Source organism: Alligator mississippiensis, chromosome 1, assembly GCF_030867095.1.
Source record: "Alligator mississippiensis isolate rAllMis1 chromosome 1, rAllMis1, whole genome shotgun sequence".
Taxonomy (NCBI): domain Eukaryota; kingdom Metazoa; phylum Chordata; order Crocodylia; family Alligatoridae; genus Alligator; species Alligator mississippiensis.
The window spans coordinates 22587973-22607745 of record NC_081824.1 but is presented as its reverse complement, the minus strand read 5'-3'; the positions used below and the strand labels follow the sequence as shown (position 1 = coordinate 22607745).

The 19773-nt window shown below is 47.5% G+C and overlaps 1 protein-coding gene across 2 annotated transcripts in view; it reads right to left on the bottom strand.

Annotated features, from left to right (window-relative positions):
• Positions 1-4185: 4185 nt before the first annotated feature.
• LOC102575103 (structural maintenance of chromosomes protein 6) overlaps positions 4186-19773 on the bottom strand; it is a 69145-nt gene continuing 53557 nt past the window's right edge. The window contains exons 27-28 of one of the 2 annotated variants that reach the window (XM_019481711.2): positions 14448-14545; positions 4186-6387 (exon numbers count right to left, since the gene is read on the bottom strand). In XM_019481711.2, the coding sequence (XP_019337256.1) occupies positions 6288-6387; positions 14448-14545 (198 nt within the window). In that variant the 3' untranslated portion in view covers positions 4186-6287. Of the gene's footprint in view, positions 6388-14447; positions 14546-19773 lie in introns of those variants that run through there. The other variant, XM_019481716.2, reaches the window with a different exon arrangement.

The window sequence follows — 19773 nt, the reverse complement described above, 5'->3', positions numbered from 1 at the left end:
TGTGGTGGGGCTGCCTGTGGTGGGGCAGTCTCCTGGAAATGTACCTCCCCAGTGTTTCCCCAGTGAAAGGTGAGGATGGAGTGCTGGAAAGCCTCAGCCCCAACTGCTCTGTGGGTACCCTGTGGAGGGGAAAGAGGGAAACAAACAGAAAAGCACAGGGCCCAGCTCCACTGGGTGGAGCCTGAGACAAAGCCAAGATTCACTTAGCGGGACCTGAGGCCCAATGAGTACTAAGGCTCAGGAGACCAGTGACAGGGCATGTGGCCAAGGCGTGGCTGAGGACACCTGAGGCCAAATTTGGGCCACAGGCTGAGTGCAGCCCAGCTAAGGGGCTGGGGGACTTGGAAGTGATTTTGGATGCCACCTGTAAGGCATGGGACACAATATAGGGATGGTTTGGAGCCGTGTATTATGTCCTTGGCATTGGGGCATTAAATGGGCAGCCTCCCACCTATGAATAACTTTTTAGTTCCAACAAGGGCATGGCAGGTGAGTCAGGTGGGCCGACTGCCTTAGACAGTGGGCAGGCCAACGACTGGACTGGCCTCGAGATGGCCCGTCACAGGTCTGCACATGAAAAAAGGTTGAAAATCACTGGTATAATCCCATTGCTATCAAACTCACCTGGGCCCTGGGCCAGATCCACATTGCTGGGCTCCTCATAGGCTGATTCCAGCCTTGGGCACAGGGGTGGCTGCCACCATGGCGGTGGCAGGTCCAGTGGCAGGAAAGGTTCAGCAGTGGTAATAGGTCTGGGTAAGGGAAGGGGTTCAGGGGCAGCAGCGATTCATAGATCCATAGATTGTAAGACCAGAAGGGACCTTGGAAGATAATCAGGTCCAGCCCCCTGCACCAAGCAGGAAAGATAACTGGGGGTCAGGTGACCCCAGTAAGGTGACTGTCTAGTCTCCTCTTGAAGATTTCCAGTTTAGGTTATTGCATCACCTCTGGAGGGAGCTTATTCCACAGTCTGGACACCCTGACTGTGAAGAATGTTTTCCTAATGTTGAGCCTGAAACAGTCTTCCAGGAGTTTATGGCCATTACGCCTGGTTTTCCCCTTGGGTGTACTGGTGAACAGTTGCTTACCAAGCCCTTGATGTACTCCCCTAGTATAGCAGTAAGCTGCTACCAGGTCCCCTCCAGCCTTCTTTTTCTCAGGCTGAAGATTCCCAGATCCCTCAGCCTTTCCTCATATGGCTTGCCTTTTAAGACTCCTATTATACAGGTGGCTCTTCTTTGGAGCCTGAGTCAAACTCACTGCCAGTGGTCATGACTACCAGGACAAGGGGCCTCAAATTCTATAGCAGGTCACTCCCTGCCTCTTACCTTTCAACGGCTTGCTGGTAGCCTGGTCGGCTGGAAAGAGCAGGTGTATGGTTGACACACCTGGGTTAGTCCATAGCAGGAAAGCTTCCACAAGGGGCATCTAATTTGCAAAATGGTTGAGTTCTTCCTTATGATGCCAAAAAGGATTTTCCCATTGTCATAAATCCCAAATATTTTAGACTACCTGTAAGAACTAACAATTGCTGACACCACTTCTAATAGATTCATAGATGTAGGGTTGGAAGGGACCTTGCAGATCTTCTAGTCCAACCCCCTGCCCTGGGCAGGAGAAAACTTGTTTGCCCTCCAGAATAACAAGGAATAACAGCCACAAGTTGTTGGAGAGTAAGTTTAGATTAGACTTCTGTAGGAACTACTTCACAGTTAGGGCAGCTAGGATCTGGAACCGACTTCCAAGGGAAGTGGTGCTGGCTCCTACCCTGGGGATCTTTAATAAGCGGCTTGATGCCTACCTGGCTGGGGTTGAGCCCAGTTTTCTTCCTGCCCAGGCAGGGGGTTGGACCTGAAGATCTACAAGGTCCCTTCTGACCCTACTTCTATGATTCTATGAAGCTGGGGTCATTTGAGCCCATTTAGGTAATCGTCAAGCCTCCTCTTAAAGACCCTGTGAAGGAGTAAGACAGAACGTACAGCCTAGAGGGCCGGCAGGGCTGCAGCTGCAGCCTGGAAAGGAAGGAAAATACCCACCCAATTTCCGGAGCAGCATCTCACTCAGGACTGGCGAAGGGAGGCTGCTCAAAGGTATTTCTGGCCCTGGAGGGAGGCAGAGCAGGGTCAGTTTCCTGCCGCAGAGAGAGAGGAGTGGCTGAGCATCTTGGCAGGCAGAAACTGCAGAGCATGCCTGAAGAACGCTATGGGAGTAACCCTGAGGCAGGCGGAGGCCTGCAAACAAGTGGCTAGTGGGAATCTCTGGAGCAGAGCCGCAGCTGAGGATCCAGAGCAAGGGAGTTCACAAGGCCAGAGTGAATTTCCGGACTGGAGTTTTTCCAGCAGAGGATCCGGAGGAGGGTCCAAAGGGAAAAAATCTACAGTCACAGGTAGAGCCTTCTTCCACAGGGGGAGAGACCCCAAAAGACTGTGAAAGTTCATAGCGGTGCAGGGCAGGCTCACACAGCAAAGAATAGACTAAGGGATTTGTTTTGGGGACATTGCCGGAGCCCAACAAGAAGGCTGAGAAGCAGCCAGGGTTTGTTTTTTTTTCGTGTGATTGTTTCTGCTATTTTTTTTTAATTTTTTTTGAGCACAGGCCAAGACCGGCCCCTGGAAGGGAGTACCCAAAAAAGGCACTAGGACACCCTGGGGTGCAGAAAAGGTTACAACAGGCAGCACTGCAACCTGGCTGTGAAAGAACGTTGTAAAACACCATCTGGAGAGGTTAGGTTGGGGTAAAGGGGAGGTTTGGAGCCCCACAGAAGACACAGGGATCAAGACCAGGCAGGATCACCATGGGCATTGCCTCCCAGGAATATAAAGGTCATCAAAGTCGTGGCAGGAAAGAAAAATGTAAGATCCACTTTCTGGCAGACCTGGTGATCCAGAGCCAAGGTCTACCCTGTCACCACCCGTAGACAGATGAGCACAGGGCAGTACTAGCAAGCCCTATAATACCTACAGATGTCACAGACCCCCAACGTAGGAGCCAGTACTACTTCCCTTGGAAGTTGGTTCCAGACCTGAGCTGCCCTGACTATGAAGTAGTGCCTTCTAATGTCTAGTCTGAACCTACTCTCTAACAACTTATGGCCGTTAATCCTTGTTACTCCGGGAGGTGCTTGGGGGAACAAGGTCTCTCCCATTCCCCGCGAGTCCCCCTTAGTAAGTTTATAGATGGCCACCAGGTCACATCTCAGCCTTCTCTTATGAAGGTTGAACAGGTTACGGTCCTGCAGCCTCTCATTGTAGGGTCTGCCCTGCTGTCCCTGGATCATGCGAGTGGCCCTCCTTTGGACCCTCTCAATGTTGTCCACATCCCTCCTGAAATGCGGCACCCAGAACTGGAGGCAGCACTCTAAGTGCAGCCTGACCAGTATCACATAGAGGGGGAGGATCACTTCCTTGGCCCTGCTTGTGATGCATCTGTGGATGTACAAGGTGCGGTTAGCCCTACTGACTCTGTCCTCACATTGGCGGCCCATGTTTATCTTGGAATCAATAATGACTCCAAGATTTCTTTCTGCCACTGTGCTTTCGAGACGAGAGTTCCCCAGCTTATAGGTATGCTGCTGGTTCTTACTGCTGAAGTGTAGCACCCTGCACTTTTCAGTATTGAATCCCATCCTATTCTCATTTGCCCACCCCTGTAACCTGTCTAGGTCCAGCTATATCTTGTCCCTCCCTTGGTGTTGTCTGCAAATTTAAACAAGGTGCTTTTCACCCTCTTGTCCAAGTCACTAATAAAGAAATTGAACAGCGCAGGCCCACGGACCAAGCCCTGGGGGACTCCACTGCTCACATCCCTCCAGGTCGAATATGACCCATCCACCACCATTCTCTGAGTGCGGCCCCTCAGCCAATTTGCTATCCATGTGACTGTGTAGGCATCAGTACCACAGTCCACCTAGCTTTTTAATGAGAATGGGGTGGGATACAGTGTCAAGGGTCTGTCTGCCTGAAGTCCAGAAAGGCTACATCTACCACGACACCTGCGTCCACTCAATAGAGTGGTACTCCAGTTGATCTTTGCCTGAGGAGACCCCAAGTCTCATCTCTAAATGTTATGGAGACCGCTTTCAAGTCATCCACATATGACAACATGTGTTACCACCACTGCCCTCCAGATGGTTCTGCGGGATTGTTTAAGCAAAATTAACCCAGAAAATGAACATGAAGTATCAGCTGAACTTAACCAAAGTCTAACTTTATTGATACAACCAATGTTTTATCTTAGCAGTTTTTATATATATATAAATATATATAGAGAGAGGAAAACACGCATCCAATTTCCAGATGGTTAACTTCACTTCAGGGTCTGATGGCCAGTCATATAATCTGAAAGTACAGGGTGTGTCAGTGACTGGCACAATGCAGAGAGATGTTTCCTGGATGTATGACAACAGACACTTCATTTTCTTGTTGCCCCGCTTTTTGCTTTTTTTCAACTTCACTCCTCTGATAACTCTTTGTTTCCGGGTACCATTGATTGGTTCCCTGTGGTCAGCATACTGTCCATATCTTATCCTGTCAGCATATTCCCTTTTTCAACAGATCCATCACATGCACACCTAATTTGATCCTTTACTGGTATCTTGATTTGGGCATTGTCTGTTGGTCTCCTCTTATCACCCATCATTAACATAGACTGAGAGTGAGGTCCATAGGATAATCATTTCATCCCTCTGAAGTGACTGGACAATTATTTCATCCCTCCAATTCAGTCAGTTAGTGCCGAGTTCAATTAATTTGAGCTGGTAACAAGGCTATTGCTATGTTATATTAGAAGAATTCTCACAGTGATAAAAAAGGAAAGAAACAATAAGTGTGTAAGTGAGCTCAAGGATATAAGCTGTCTGTGAAAACAGCTCAAGGCAAGCTGATAGAAAAAGGTTAAAAAAAAATAATGAGCCTACACAAAACCTTAAGCAATGGTTAAATAAGGCTAAATATAAAAGAAAAATTCAAACAATACTATAATTCACCACCCAAGCAGGCACAACTTAAAGCATAAATGTGACAAGCTACCCTAACATGTGTGGACAGCTTAAAAGAGGAAAGGAAGTTATTTACCGGTAATTCTTCAAGATGTGTTGTCCACATAGGTGACTCATAGGGAGGGCGTGTGTCCCCTCTGAGATTGACCGCCCTCTTTTGTGGGTAGTCACCAATCACCCCGCCACCCCTGCCACTGGCTTCTGCAGGTGGTTGCTGCTCACCGCCCTACCGCCGACCACAAATTGTGCACCCCCGTCTCAGGAGGCACAAGTCATTCATGGTTGTCTACACACACTTCTGAATTCCACCTTCCTTCTTTTCTCTTTCTGAGAGTCAGCTTCTCTGAAGTTAGAGGAAACTGAGAAGCAGGGATGAATGTTTTGCCCTTTATCCCTTATGTGTAGGGGTAGTATGAGAAGAGGAGCTGAAGCAGTGTGTGTGGATACTGGTAAGGTAAGAAAAGCTGTATGGTCAAAGGCTCAGGGGCTAAGCCCATCTATACATGGGTGTACATGTATATGGACAACATATTTTGAATAATTCCAGTTATTAGTCAATAATGTCTTTTTTCCGATAGTTACACCATCAAAATATGACTCAATTAAACTTATTAATACACCTTCAACATTCAATAGTGCCAGGGAAAAGACAGTTTTTAAAAGAGCTCTGCATTTTTGTTCAACTTCTCATTTATCACTTGTTCAGTCCTTAAGACAATGTGTTTCCAAGGCAATATATTGCAGGTATCAACACTGCTAAATAAATCAGAAATACTGGCTAATATCATGATAATATTATATTTGATGCACAGAACAGCAAAGCTAACAGGCTTCAAAGATGGAGTTTTTAGTATAAAGCCCTTAAAAACCTCTAAAACAGTGTAAATGAAAACGTTAAGATTACCTGTAGGCTGATTTTCACATTTTAACTTTGTGTATTTAGCACATTACTAGCCAAATCAATTCTTAGAGTTTCTTAAAATATTCTTAAAATATTTTTTGTATTTAATTAAACACAATTTTTTTAGTTGACAATTAAAAAGGCAGTAGAAATTAATGTTTCAGTTTTTCTAATGAACAGAAACAATTTTTAAAAAATTGTGCTGTATTTACATTTTAGGTTTGTACAATCATGTACTTTTGCAGGAAATCTAAAAGGAACATCTTCCTTTGTTAGATGTATCATCCAATTATATTTTCCTCTTAACAATAATAAGTAAATATTATTATAGACATATAGTATAAAATATCACAAAACCGTAGAAAATTAAGGTACCATAGTGCTTTTATTTCAGTTTTCTTCTTGATGTCCATTTTGGTAACTCAGGTTTTGGCTTCTTTCAGGGTCCTGCAGTTGGAGGATTCTAATAAGACGACTTGTAGGTAAAGCGCTAGAAACAACACGTATGCAATTTTAAATTATGTTTTCTCATAGACAAGTCTTAATATTTCTGTCAGTTAGCCCTTCTGTTACATTAAGCTTCTAACTGCATTTTTAATTCGATCACATAAACCAATAACATGGAATACAGTCCTCACACACTGCAGATTGAGACTTCAACCTTGGCCTTAACTTAGTTTTATTACTTTGTATTTTATGTCATCATGAATACCATATTTATTTCAGCTCTGTAAATGTAACAAGTAGATTGCTGTCTCCTAGCCCTACTTACCTTGTATGCTTTTGGAGCCTTAGTCCTTATAGACAGCAAAGCAGGCAATTAAATGTCTCTGGGCAACTGTAAGGCTGGGTTGCTTCCCTTGGCAATCTCCAGGGAGAGTGAACCTGCTAGCTCCATCCCTGAGCTTATATGTGTATAAATTATTCAAATAGCATTTTAAGCTGAAGGACAAACTTGAAAGTGAAGCAATTTATGTTCAAATACCTTTTAAGTTACCTTAGACAACAAGGGTGCAAGTATCTGCATGTGCATAACTCTACTTACCGTGTTTTAATTACTAGTAAAGGTTTGCAAATACATATATGCAAAAATGGCTCTAAGTTACGGACCAAGACTGTTCTACAAGGTATCTTAATTATACTTCTGTTGTGTTGTTTTCTATTATATTAGCGTTTCTGATTAAAATTGAAAATAAGCACATCTCTTACCAAAATGAAGTCATATTAAGTATCTTAACATGTGAAAATCTCATATCTAGAACAATGCAATCGAATAGCAAAATCTCACAATATAAATACAGTTTCATAAATTATTCAGAAAAATACAACATTTGTTCCAACTTAAAATTCAGCAGTATGACAGGGAGCTGTCTCAAAGCTGACCACAGCATCAGCCCACCCACCTCACTTGCACGCCACACCTTTGGTGCAACTACCAAGCTGTTTCTAGGTGGGAGGCTGCCCCTTTTATGCCCTAACACCAAGGCAGGGTTAGGCAACCTTTTGTGGCCAGTGTGCCGAAAACCCCCCATAATTTCTACCTTGGAAGGTGCTGAAGTGCCAGCATGCCAGAAAAACAAAATGAGGGTGGGGGATGGTACATGGCAGGTTGCACTGCATATTAATATATTTAATAATCATAAATGTTGCCTTTGTTGTTGTGTATTCCTTTTTTGTTGAGCATGTTGCAATGAGAGAGAACCAGACACGCACACAGAGAACCACATGCACAAACACAGAGAACCAGAACACACCCAGAACAGACACATGCACACACACATCCAGAACCAGACATGTGTGTACACACAGAACCAGACAGAGGCAGACAACTACACAGAACCAGATGTGCAGGCGCACAGAGCTGGGCTCCTGGGCCACTGGACAAAGTTCAACCCAACAATGCCCTGGTCCCACCAGAGCCCCTGTGCTTCCCCAGGGAGCCAGCCCCCATGCCGCAGTGCAGTTGGCCAAGACCCCGGCCTGGAGCCTGCCCAGCCACCCACCCTGCACAGCTAAGCCCACAAAATGTGCAGTGCTCCTGGCAAGGGGCAGCACCAGCCTCATTCCGGTGTGGAGCTGGGCTGGGGCTGGGCTCAGAGCCAGTGGGAGTCAGGCGGGCTCAGCTGCAAGCCCTGTTGCAAGCAGACTGGGTTCTGTGGTTGAAAGCAGCTACCAGAGCTTGGGCTGGCTGTAGCCAGGAGTCTACAAACAGCTGCTCGGGGTTCTAGCATCAGCTCCATACTGGCGGGTGCATGTGCGCCTTGGAGCGGATGGTGGGGTTAGGGCCTGAGTTAGCACAGCCCTCCTGCTGTCCACTCTGAGGTACATGTGCAGTTGCTGCCAGCATGGAGCTGATGCCAGAGCTGTGGAGCCCGGCGCAGCTGTTTGCAGTCTGCTTGCTGCAGCTGGTCAGAGCCCGGGCTGGCTACAAACAGCTGCGCCAGGCTTCAGAGCCCAGTCATCAGCTCTGTGTCAGCAGCGGGGAGAAGCCAGGGTTGCGCTGCCTCAGGCCGCTCCCCCACCATCTGTTCCAACCTGCACGTGCACCTACCAGTATGGAGATAATGCCAATGAAGATATTTTTTCCAAAAAAAAAGTGTGCGCTTTATTTTCAGGTATTATGTGAGAAAATATGGTAGTGTTTTCCTAGATAATTTTTCCATAGATGCAAGTATGTTACCCTCGACTTCAGGGACAGATTGTAACCTAGCCTCGTGTGGACACAAACTGGGGGACAGGAAGCATCCTTATCTGTCCCTCCAAAGAGGAAATTGATGATCATCCCTACCCATAAATATTGAGAAGAAAGCTGACCACAAAGATGGAGAAGTACAGCAGTTGAGTTGCACCAGTTCAGGACTAAAAGGACAAGGATTTTGTGTGCAACTGACAAATCCCAGCAATCAGAATATAAATAATGGTGGAACACTAGCAAGGCAGACAAATCAGATGGCAGGCTTGAAGTTTTGGACTTAAAAAGTGCAAAATTCAACAAGCTCAGGTCACTAGCAGGGAATGTGCTGAGGGGCCAGGGACCAAAAGGTAAAAGGAGTGTATGAAGGATGGTCGTTCCTGAAGGACAAACTCTTTGAAGCACAAAGGAACTCTGAACTAAAATTAGCACTGGGAATCACAGACAACAAGAAGTTGGGTTTTTTTTGTTTTTTTGTTTGTTTGTTTTTTTTTTACATACGTAGGAAACGGGAGGAAAACAAATGGAAGTGTGTGGCCTTTGCTCAAAAACTCAGGACAGCTAGTCACCAGCACTCAGGAGAAAACTGAACTCCTGAATGACTACTTTGCTTCAGTCTTCCACCGGGCCAAGGGGAAAATCATGCCAGCTAGGGTACAAAATGAGCAGGGTTCAAATGACCACCTTCCTACTATTGCCATAGAACTAGTATGTGATCAATTAAAGAAATTGGACATATATAAGTCAGCAGGTCCAGATGAACTTCATCTGAGTGCCAAAGGAGATGACTGAAGTTACTGTGGAACCCCCGGCAAAGCTCTTCCAAAACTCATGGTGCTCCAGGGCAGCGTTCCCTCTAAGCTGCATGGTGTGCGTGGCTGCGCTGCCAGGCACACCTGCACGGCCACGCAGCTTAGAGGGAACACTGCTCAGGAGAGGTCTTCAAGGACTGGAAGAGGGCCAATGTTGTGACCATCTTCATGAAGGGGAGGAGGGAGGACCCAGGTAATTATAGCCTAACTTCTATTCCAGGGAAAATCCTGGAAAACTTCATTAAGGAGTCTATGTGCTACAGGCTTGCAGAAGGTAGGATTCTGAATGACAGCCAGCATGGTTTCATTGTGGAAAGGTCTTGTTTTACCAACCTCATCTCCTTTAATAATCAGGTGATTCATCACCTAGATAAGAGAGAAGAGGTTGACCTTGACTTCAAGAAAGCTTTTGATCTGGTATCCCACAACACCCTCGCGAGAAAATGAGAAGACTGTGGGCTTAACTGTGAGATAGTCAGGTGGGTATGAAACTGGCTGTGGGGCAGGACCCAGAGAGTTCTAATGAATGGATGTGTCATCTTGGTGTGAAGTGGCCAGTGGTGTCCTGCAGGGGTCAGTGCTATTCAACATCTTCATCAATGATTTGGATGTGGGGGTAAAGGGCTCACTGGCCAGGTTCGTGGGTGACACCAAGTTATGAGGAAGCATGGTCACACTTGAATATAGGCTGCAGATACAGGTGGGCCTAGACAGGCTAGCAAGTTGGGCGGACTGGAACCAGATGAAGTTAAACACTGAAAAATGTAAATGCTCCACCTGGAGACAAACAATCCCCTACACACACACGGGCTTGGCAACACCAACCTGACCAGCACTACGAATGAAAGGGACCTGGGCGTAATAATTGACCACAGTATGAATACGAGCCAGCAGCGCAACGCTGTAGCCAGCAGGGCTAACAATACCCTGGCATGAATCAATCAATGCATCTCCAGCAAAACTGAAGAAGTGATTCTCCCACACTACTGGGCACTGGTGAGACCACAGCTGGAGTACTGCACCCAGTTCTGGGTGCCTCACTTTAACAAGAACATGGAAAAGCTTGAGAGAGTCCAGAGAAGGGCCACCCATATGATCAATCTTACAGAGCAAGCCATATGAGGAAAGGCTGAGGGATCTGGGATTCTTCAGCCTGAAAAAGAGAAGGCTGAGAGGGGACTTGGAACAGCTTACTGCTACATCACAAGTATACATCAAGGGCTTGGTGAACAACTGTCAACCAGGGCACCCTTGGGGAAAACTAGGAGTAATGGTCACAAACCCCTAGAAGACCGTTTCAGGCTCAACATTAGGAAAAACTACTTCACAACTATAGGATGTCCAGACTGTAAAATAAGCTCCCTCCAGAGGTAATACAATCGCTTACCCTGGAAGTCTTCAAGAGGAGACCGGACAGGCACCTTGCTGGGGTCACCTAACCCCAGTTGTCTTTCCTGCTTGGTGCAGGGGGCTGGGCCCAATAATCTTCCAAGGTCCCCTCCTGCCTTACAATCTATGAATCTATGAATTATAGATCAATGGTAATCATGTCAGAATGTCAAAAGTAGTAGGGTATCACAGGGCACTAAGCTCCTTTAAAGACAGAAACTGCCTAGAGAGAGGGCCCTAGGAGCCAGGCAGAAACCCCACAGGTGCAGGTTGCTGTGGCAGCAGGCTAAGAAGGGAATTAGCCTGCAACTGTCCCCGGTCAGCTCACCAGAAGAAGGCAAATCACCAAAGAAGGAGATCACCAAAGACAAATATACCTCCTCTGCTCGTGCTTCTAGGGACGCAGTTAGACGGGCCAAAGCTACCATGGAGCTGAGGATGGCATACCAAGTTAAGGACAACAAGAAATTGTTTTTTAGATATATTGGGAGTAAAAGGAAGGCCCAGGGAGGAATAGGACCCCTGCTAAATGGGCAGAAACAATTGGTGACGGATAGGGGGGACAAGGCTGAACTCCTCAACGAGTTCTTTGCCTCAGTGTTCCTAAGCGAGGGGCACGACAAGTCTCTCACTGGGGTTGTAGAGAGGCAGCAGCAAGGCGCCAGACTTCCATGCGTAGACCCTGAGATGGTGCAGAGTCACTTGGAAGAACTGGATGCCTTTAAGTCGGGAGGCCCGGATGAGCTCCATCGGAGGGTGCTGAAGGCACTGGCCGACATCAGTGCAGAGCCACTGGCGGGAATATTTGAAAGCTCGTGGCGCACAGGCCAAGTCCCGGAGGACTGGAAAAGGGCCAATGTGGTCCCCATTTTCAAGAAGGGGAGGAAGGAGGACCCGGGCAACTATAGGCTAGTCAGTCTCACCTCCATCCTTGGCAAAGTCTTTGAAAAAATTATCAAGGCTCACATTTGCGAGAGCCCGGCAGGACAAATTATGCTGAGGGGAAACCAGCACGGGTTCATGGCAGGCAGATCATGCCTGACCAATCTAGTCTCTTTTTATGATCAGGTTATGAAACACCTGGACACAGGAGGAGGGGTGGATGTCGTGTACTTAGACTTCAGGAAGGCCTTCGATATGGTATCCCACACCATACTGATGAACAAGTTAGGAGGCTGTGACTTGGATGGCTACCCAGTCTGGTGGGTGGCGAATTGGCTAGAGGGTCGCACCCAGAGAGTCGTGGTAGATGGGTCGGTTTCGACCTGGAAGGGTGTGGGCAGTGGGGTCCCGCAGGGCTCGGTCCTTGGACCGATACTCTTTAACATCTTTATCAGTGACTTGGACGAGGGAGTGAAGTGTACTCTGTCCAAGTTTGCAGATGACACAAAGCTAAGGGGAGAAGTGGACACGCCGGAGGGCAGGGAACAGCTGCAGGCAGACCTGGACAAGTTGGACAAGTGGGCAGAAAACAACAGAATGCAGTTCAACAAGGAGAAATGCAAAGTGCTGCACTTAGGGAGGAAAAATGTCCAGCACACCTACAGCCTAGGGAATGACCTGCTGGGTGGCACGGAAGTGGAAAGGGATCTTGGAGTCCTAGTGGACTCCAAGATGAACATGAGTCGGCAGTGTGATGAAGCCATCAGAAAAGCCAATGGCACTTTATCGTGCATCAGCATATGCATGACGAATAGGTCCAAGGAGGTGATACTTCCCCTCTATCGGGCACTGGTCAGACTGCATTTGAAGTACTGCGTGCAATTCTGGGCGCTGCACTTCAAGAGGGATGCGGATAACCTGGAGAGGGTCCAGAGAAGGGCCACTCGTATGGTTAAGGGCGTGCAGACCAAGCCCTACGAGGAGAGACTAGAAAAACTGGACCTTTTCAGCTTCCGCAAGAGAAGGTTGAGAGGCAACCTTGTGGCTGCCTATAAGTTCAGAATGGGGGCACAGAAGGGAATTGGTGAGTATTTATTCACCAAGGCGCCCCCGGGGGTCACAAGAAATAATGGGCACAAGCTAGCAGAGAGCATATTTAGATTGGACATTAGGAAGAACTTCTTCACAGTTAGAGTGGCCAAGGTCTGGAATGGGCTCCCAAGGGAGGTGGTGCTCTCCCCTACCCTGGGGGTCTTCAAGAGGAGGTTAGATAGGCATCTAGCTGGGGTCATCTGAACCCCGCACCCTTTCCTGCCTAGGCAGGGGGTCGGACTCAATGATCTATTGAGGTCCCTTCTGACCCTAACATTTATGAATCTATAAGGCAGGGCCCTGGGCACAGGTAAGCCCCAGGGCTGGGGCTGGAGGCAGTTAGTTCTCTGGTAGCAGCCAAGGGGGAAGGAGCTCTCATAGAGAGAGCTACATGGTGATGCTTGACTGCCTGTCCTGACGCTGGTAGGATTAAAGGGCTATAGGAGCTCATAAGTGCTGGTGGGGAGGAGGCACATTAGATTGAGAGAGAAGCTTGCCTTCTTAAAAGGGAGAGAGGGTGGACCATAGGTTATTGTTATGTTGTAGGCCAGGGGCTTTTGTTTTCTGTTGTTATTTATGCCAGTGAACTGGGCTGAGACTATTGGGGAGGAAGACACCTCATTGGGGCACACTACAGTGTGGAGACCCCAGCACCAGAGAGCACCAAGACACGGCTTGCAGAGAGCCTAGCACCAGTAAGGCGCTGAGACAGGGCTTGAAGAGAACTCAGTGCCAAAGGATGCTGAGACAGGGCTTACAGAGACAGGCTGCAGAGTGCCCAGCGCCAGAGGGCACAGCAACAGAGTTATCGAGAGCCCAGCACCAGAGGGCGCAGTGACAGGGCAGCGGAGACCCCAGTGTCAGAGGGTGTAGCAACATGGGGTGAGGAGACCCCAGCACCAGAGGGCGCAGTTACTGAAGCTAAAGGTCCAGTGACAGCAAGAAGCCAAACTAGACTGAGGCCTCATCACAAGAGACAAGGCCTAAATACCATCTGTGAGGCATGGGGCATGGTAAAGAGCCAGTTTTGGAGCCATGCATCTAGCCCATAAGACTTGGGGGCATACCACAAGGCACCTCTTGAGTGTGGGACCCAGTAAGGGGTTCAACAACCCACAGGGTTTAGAGGAGTCTGTCAGCAGCAACCCGAGGGCAGCCTCCCGGTTCAGCTTTTATATCAGCAAGATGTGGCAGGCGAGATTAGTAGGCACCCATAAGGCGGAGCCAGCACAGTCACAGGGCCCTAGGGACATCACGGCCATCCCTGGGGTGGCCGTAACGTAACAGGGAAAGCCCAGTCTACCTAAATAATAGGGAATGGTTGCTCTACAAAAATAAGGGACTAAAAGAACATAAAACAATCGTTTTTGAAAAGTTTGAAAAATTAATTCTTCAGACAGATGATTCTAAAGAATACAAGAAAGACTACTTCCAATTTATTTTAAGTAACACTTGAAATGTAAGCTTGCATAGTGTAGTCACTAAGTAGTAAAGCTAGGACTGTTGAAAAGTAAGGTTAGTAAGGAAGGGGGAACTGATAACACTTTATAGGATTATTTTACTGGCTATTTCAGAATGCGGTTATTGCTGATGCTCTACAAGTACAAAATGTAAAAAATGGTCTATTCTTTCTTACACTTGCATTTTTTGTGCACTTTTTAGCAAAGAAGGAAAAATGATTACCTCATGTTTTGTGGAGTAAGAAAAATGAACTGTCGATAATGCTGAGAATCTGCCACCTTCAGCATCATGTCCATTGAAATTCGTCTATTAACCATGTCCTAAAAACAAAGTATTTGTCAGTAACTGTTCTTAATTTATAATATTTTAGTGTTGTACATTACCACAAATTAGGTTAATGACATGAGAAAAATGAATTTGGTAATATCTTAACAGGGCAGTGCTACCAAGAGTCTGAAATGTAAAATGAATTTAACTAGACAAGTATAATTCTGTTAAATGTTAAGTAAAGCACTGAAATCCTACTCATAAAGACAATGTATTCATTCTTAACTCTATCTTTTACCATATGTGTACCATGAAAATCCTCCAATTACATAATCACATATTTTGTCTTTTTCTACCACCTTACATACATAGCATTTTCTACTACTGTGCAATACAACATTCTGAAGAGTCCCTGAAAGTCACTGGCACATAACACCTATAATGAAGAAAAAAGAGGGTCTTGAAAATTCTTTCATCATTTTGTCAATCATACAGGTAGACCTTAGAATCATAGGAAAATGTGTATATCATGTTATACTTGGGAAACAGAATATAGTTATGTAACTAAAGGCTCTACATACAACGCAGTACAGTTATAATCATCCACTACTGTCCTGAGCACTCAGTCATATAAAATTTATCTTCCCAGTTTTCCAGTGGACTTCTTTAAATAGAGTAAATCTATCATCTGAAATTGTTTGGTTAAAAACCATCATTCTCTGCAACTAGAACAGTTCCAATGAAGGAAAGGCACAGCCTCTGCATAATTCAATAGGAAGGTACTGACTTAAGGACTTTGACAAAACCTTGAGCCTCCTTCAATATGCATCTTACACTTGAAACTTTATGTACTCTACTATGGAGAATGCAGCCAAAATTCAGCAGAGCTTTGACTCCTTCAAACACACTGTCAAAGGAAAGAGCAAAAAGGGGGCACAACAAACCAAAGAAATGAAATGAGAAAAAAAACCACCCGCAGCAGGAGCGGTAGCAAGAAGAGGAACCTGCGCGGCTCATCAGCCGCGTCTTTATTCAATTGAGACCAGCTGGTGACGTCATCAATAATCGCCGGCCGGCAAAGATAAAGATGGCAACCAGCAGTGAGCGGAAAGGAGGAGAGAGCTGGAGAAGCATGTGGGCACAAAACGCACGCCCGGAGATCCCTAGGAGGCATGAAGCCTCGGATAAGGAGCCAGAGGAGGCTCCTGAGGAGGAGTGTGCCGGCGGCGACAGGGAGCACGCCGGCAGCTACACAAATTAAAAACAGTCTCTGCAGGCAGCGGAGACAGCCACCGTAAAGAAGGGAGGAATGAGCCCACGAGGATCTACAATCTATCAGGTGGGAGCCATGGGAACGATGGGAAGGAGGAAGCAGCAACCCTGTGGGGAGAGCTTCGAGAGAAGCAACGAGGAGGACCACGGAAGAACAGGGTGTTTGCCCTGAATCCAGAAGGCAAACAGCCACGTGTGGGGAGGGCCTGAGATACCCAGCTTAAGCCGGTCCAGAGAGAGAAGACTACAGGTGTATGGCACACAGGGGTCATACCTGAGGTGGACCCCAAGGGAGCGAGGACCCTGGATCTGTACACAGGGGACTACCTAGAGCCCTGACTTGATGCCAAGCAAGGCACTTGAGAACTTTGTTACTGGTTTTGATTTTGTTTCCCTGCGTGAAGGGGTTGAAAGTGAGAAAGGATGGGATTAGCCAAACCAAGTACACAAAGGGAAAGAGCTTGGGGCCCCAGGGCTTAACAGTGTGATTTTGTTTTTCTTTTATTTTTCCCCCCCAAGCGAAGGGGTTGAGAAAAGAGGAAGGGCCCAGGTAACCGAGTGTTTTGGGGCAGGAACCTTAGGGATCCACATTGTGATACAATCCATGAGGCCAAGATAGGTATTGACCAAGCGCAGGTTCTTCAGTCAGGTATAAAAGAAGGAATCCAGGACAAGGGATTAGCCTGATACCCTCGGCCACACCACAGAGGAGGGACTTGGCCCATCCAACTGGCAAGGCGAAGTAAGGACGGGGTGCAGGGGTGGCAGAGCCCCGTAAGTGACTGTCGGACAGACTACACCCGACCGAGAGACCCCGAGGAGGCAGCCCCCACTGAGAACATTCAAAGTCGTGGCAGGAAAGATATGGGCAAACCACCTCGTGAGTGAACAACTACTCAGTCAGCAACGAGAGCGTGCGAGACAAACATCACCCATCATATGAAGCAAAGCCACACGTGACCGGGTGTTTGAGGCCCGACAGCGACACATATATATTAGTAATATAAAGTTGTCTTCCTTGTTTATATGCTGTCAGACCTTTCTGACAGTCAGCTCAACAGTTGTAACTTTAATATGGAAAAATATTTGCCTGGGTCTGCCTCAAGGCATGGGGCAGGCAGGTAATTTAAATATAAGTTCATTATTGCATACATACACTGAACTGAGAAGGGATATTAAAAAAAAAAAAAACCACCCCAGAAAACTAAAAGGGACTATTATCCATTTTCAAAGTCATTAGTGTATTTGAAATGCCCTTGCCACGGCGGGGCCCTACCGGAGGGCTGTGATCTCCTTAAGGCCCCCTTCCTCCGTGCCAAGTCGGCCCAAGGGCACCCTCTGATTCTCACCCACCACGTCTTTGATGTTTAAGTAAGTTTGGGAGGCTGCCTTACGCCCTCTTGGTCACTTCTCAGTGAAGATTCAGACCCCATGGTTTCCCGGACCCCTTATGGGGTCTGCTCTACTATGGGTGCTTCCCGGGCACCCTAGCCTTATGGGCTATGCGTGGCTCCTACCACCCCAATACCACACCCCAAGCCTCGTAGGTGGAATAGACGTTGTTCTGTCAGGTCTACACTCACTCTCCCTCAGGGCCCTCTCTGTAGCGCTGCCCTCTCTCAGGGCTCCTCTGCAGCGCCACCCTCTCTGGGGTCTTCTCAATAACGCTGCCCTTCTCTCCAGGGCCTTCTCCACAATGCTGCCCCTTTTTGGTAACACTGCCCCCTTCTCTGGGGCTCTTCAGTACTGCTGCCCCCTCTTCGGGCCTTCTTAGTACTGCTGCCCCCCTCCTGGGGCTCTCCGTGCCCACACTGGGCCTTCTCAGGAATGCCGCCCCTCTCCTGGAGCTCTCCGTGGCCACTCTGGGCCCTCTCAGGAATGCCGCCCCTCTCCTGGGGCTCTCCGTGGAGACACTGGGCCTTCTCCGGAATGCCGCCCCTCTCCTGAGGTCCACCGCAATGCTACTCCCTTCTCCAGGGCTCACCACACTGCTGTCCCCTTCTCCAGGGCTCACCATGCCCTCACTGGGGCTTCTCTGTAATGCCCCCTCTCTGGGGCTTGCCACACCCACACTAGGGCTTCTCAACCACCCCTCTCTGGGGCTCAGGTCTATGCACCCCATACACAGCGCCCTTACTGGCACTGGGGTCCCCACACTGCTGTGGGTCCCCTATGAGGCCTCCCCCAACCCTTAATAGCCTCACCCAAACCACCGGTGATACAACAACAAAGCAAAACACAAGCCCCTAGGCTATAACTTAACTTATAGCTTACAGCTGAAACCACATTGCTCAAACATCCCTGGCCTGGCCATTCTCATATCTTTACTCAAGGAGCTCCTTTCTCTCCAGCTGCTGGCAAGGAACTGCCCCTGGCCTCCTGCTTATGAGTTATATAGGAGCCAGGCCCTGCCCCTTTCAGTCAGCTGACCTCCTGGTTGCCCTGGCAACTGGCAACCCACAGCTGGGCTCCTTATATCCTGCTAGGGCTCTTTCCTAGGAACAGGGCACCTTAGTGCCCTGTGACAGCCCTGTTGCACAGAAAGTAATCCATGTCAGATTTATATTACTTTGAAAAATATACCTCAGGATTTCCAATCTGTGACTTACATTTCTCTCATTTGTGAATGATGAGCTCTCTTGGTCTATCATTAACTTCTTAAGAAAAACTACAATCATACTCTCTTTTCCTGAGATCCAGGTCCAACGAAAGGCTTTTTAGCTTAAGAATTATGACCAAAGAACAACTGAATTTTATGGTGAAAACAGATGTTAGGGATGTGGCATCTATATCTGAAGAGCTCAAATGATATATCAGGCAAGTTTCTAGAACTACCCATTCCTCATAATTTGTAACAGAAACCTGGGTGGAGAAACCACTGATTATGGGCATGAGTAACATGAAGAATGGTACCTGAATTTCTACTAACAAGTTTAACATATGCTATAAAATGGACAATATGATTCCCATGGCAGGATCCTTTGATAACGAATTATTTTCTAAATTAAGTTTAGATATGGACAAGAGTTCCAGATACCTTCTATAGGTTTTTTCTTCCATCTCCTAAGGCTCACTGCCAGTTATTCCTAGTCAGTCACCACGCAGAATACTAGAACTAAGGGGCACTGTGACGGGGAACCCTGGCCCTCTTAATGAAAAGCAGCATGGCCCCTTGACGGGCAGGATTTTTGTAGCATAGGCAGTCAGCAGAGTGGGAGTTAAAGAACAGCCCTGTAGCCAGGTCAGCTGACAGGGGCATCACATGACTGGAAGAGGGCTTAGGCTCCAGCTATATAAGCCCTGGGCTGAAGCTGGTCAAGGAGGACAGCCTGAGACTCATGGAGGAAGGAGCTTCATGCAGCAGGGCTCCTGAATCTACAGTGGAACTAGAAGGAAGCAGCTATGCAGGCCTGGGAACAAGGGGGACTACCTTGGGCAGAGAGACTTGTTATGCAGGCAAGTGGCCTTTATTTTACACTAAGCCCAGTGAGGGTTTGGGTGCCCACCAGAAAGCTGAGGTGTTTTGATTTCAGTTACAATGGTGGCTTGGGTTTGGAATGAAGGCAGGGGTGGGCAATTATTTTGGCTAGAGGGCCTCTTAAGTTCTGGTGAGCAGTCCAGGGCTGCGCACACAAAATCTTTCAGAAAATATCATTTTAACAAATTATAGATAAAAAGCAAATCATATACTAAAAACCAAATACCTATTATCATATTTTAATTTTATTTCAAAAAATAACTTTTGTCCTGATTGCTGTTTTGAGTACTATATACAAAGGCAACTACAGAATAGCTTCAAACAAAGTCTTACTCTTGTACACTGAGGGGGCATGTGCAGCAGACCTTGTCTGGGCAGTGCAGTGCAGTCCACTCCGTTCCCCTCCTCCCCCATGCCACTCTGCATGGGGCTGAGCCCTGCCTGCTCCCACCTGGGCCTGCCTGTGCCATGCTCCTGCTGGCATCTGCCCTGCGCCCACCAAACAGCACCACCCCCAGCCAGTGCACGCAG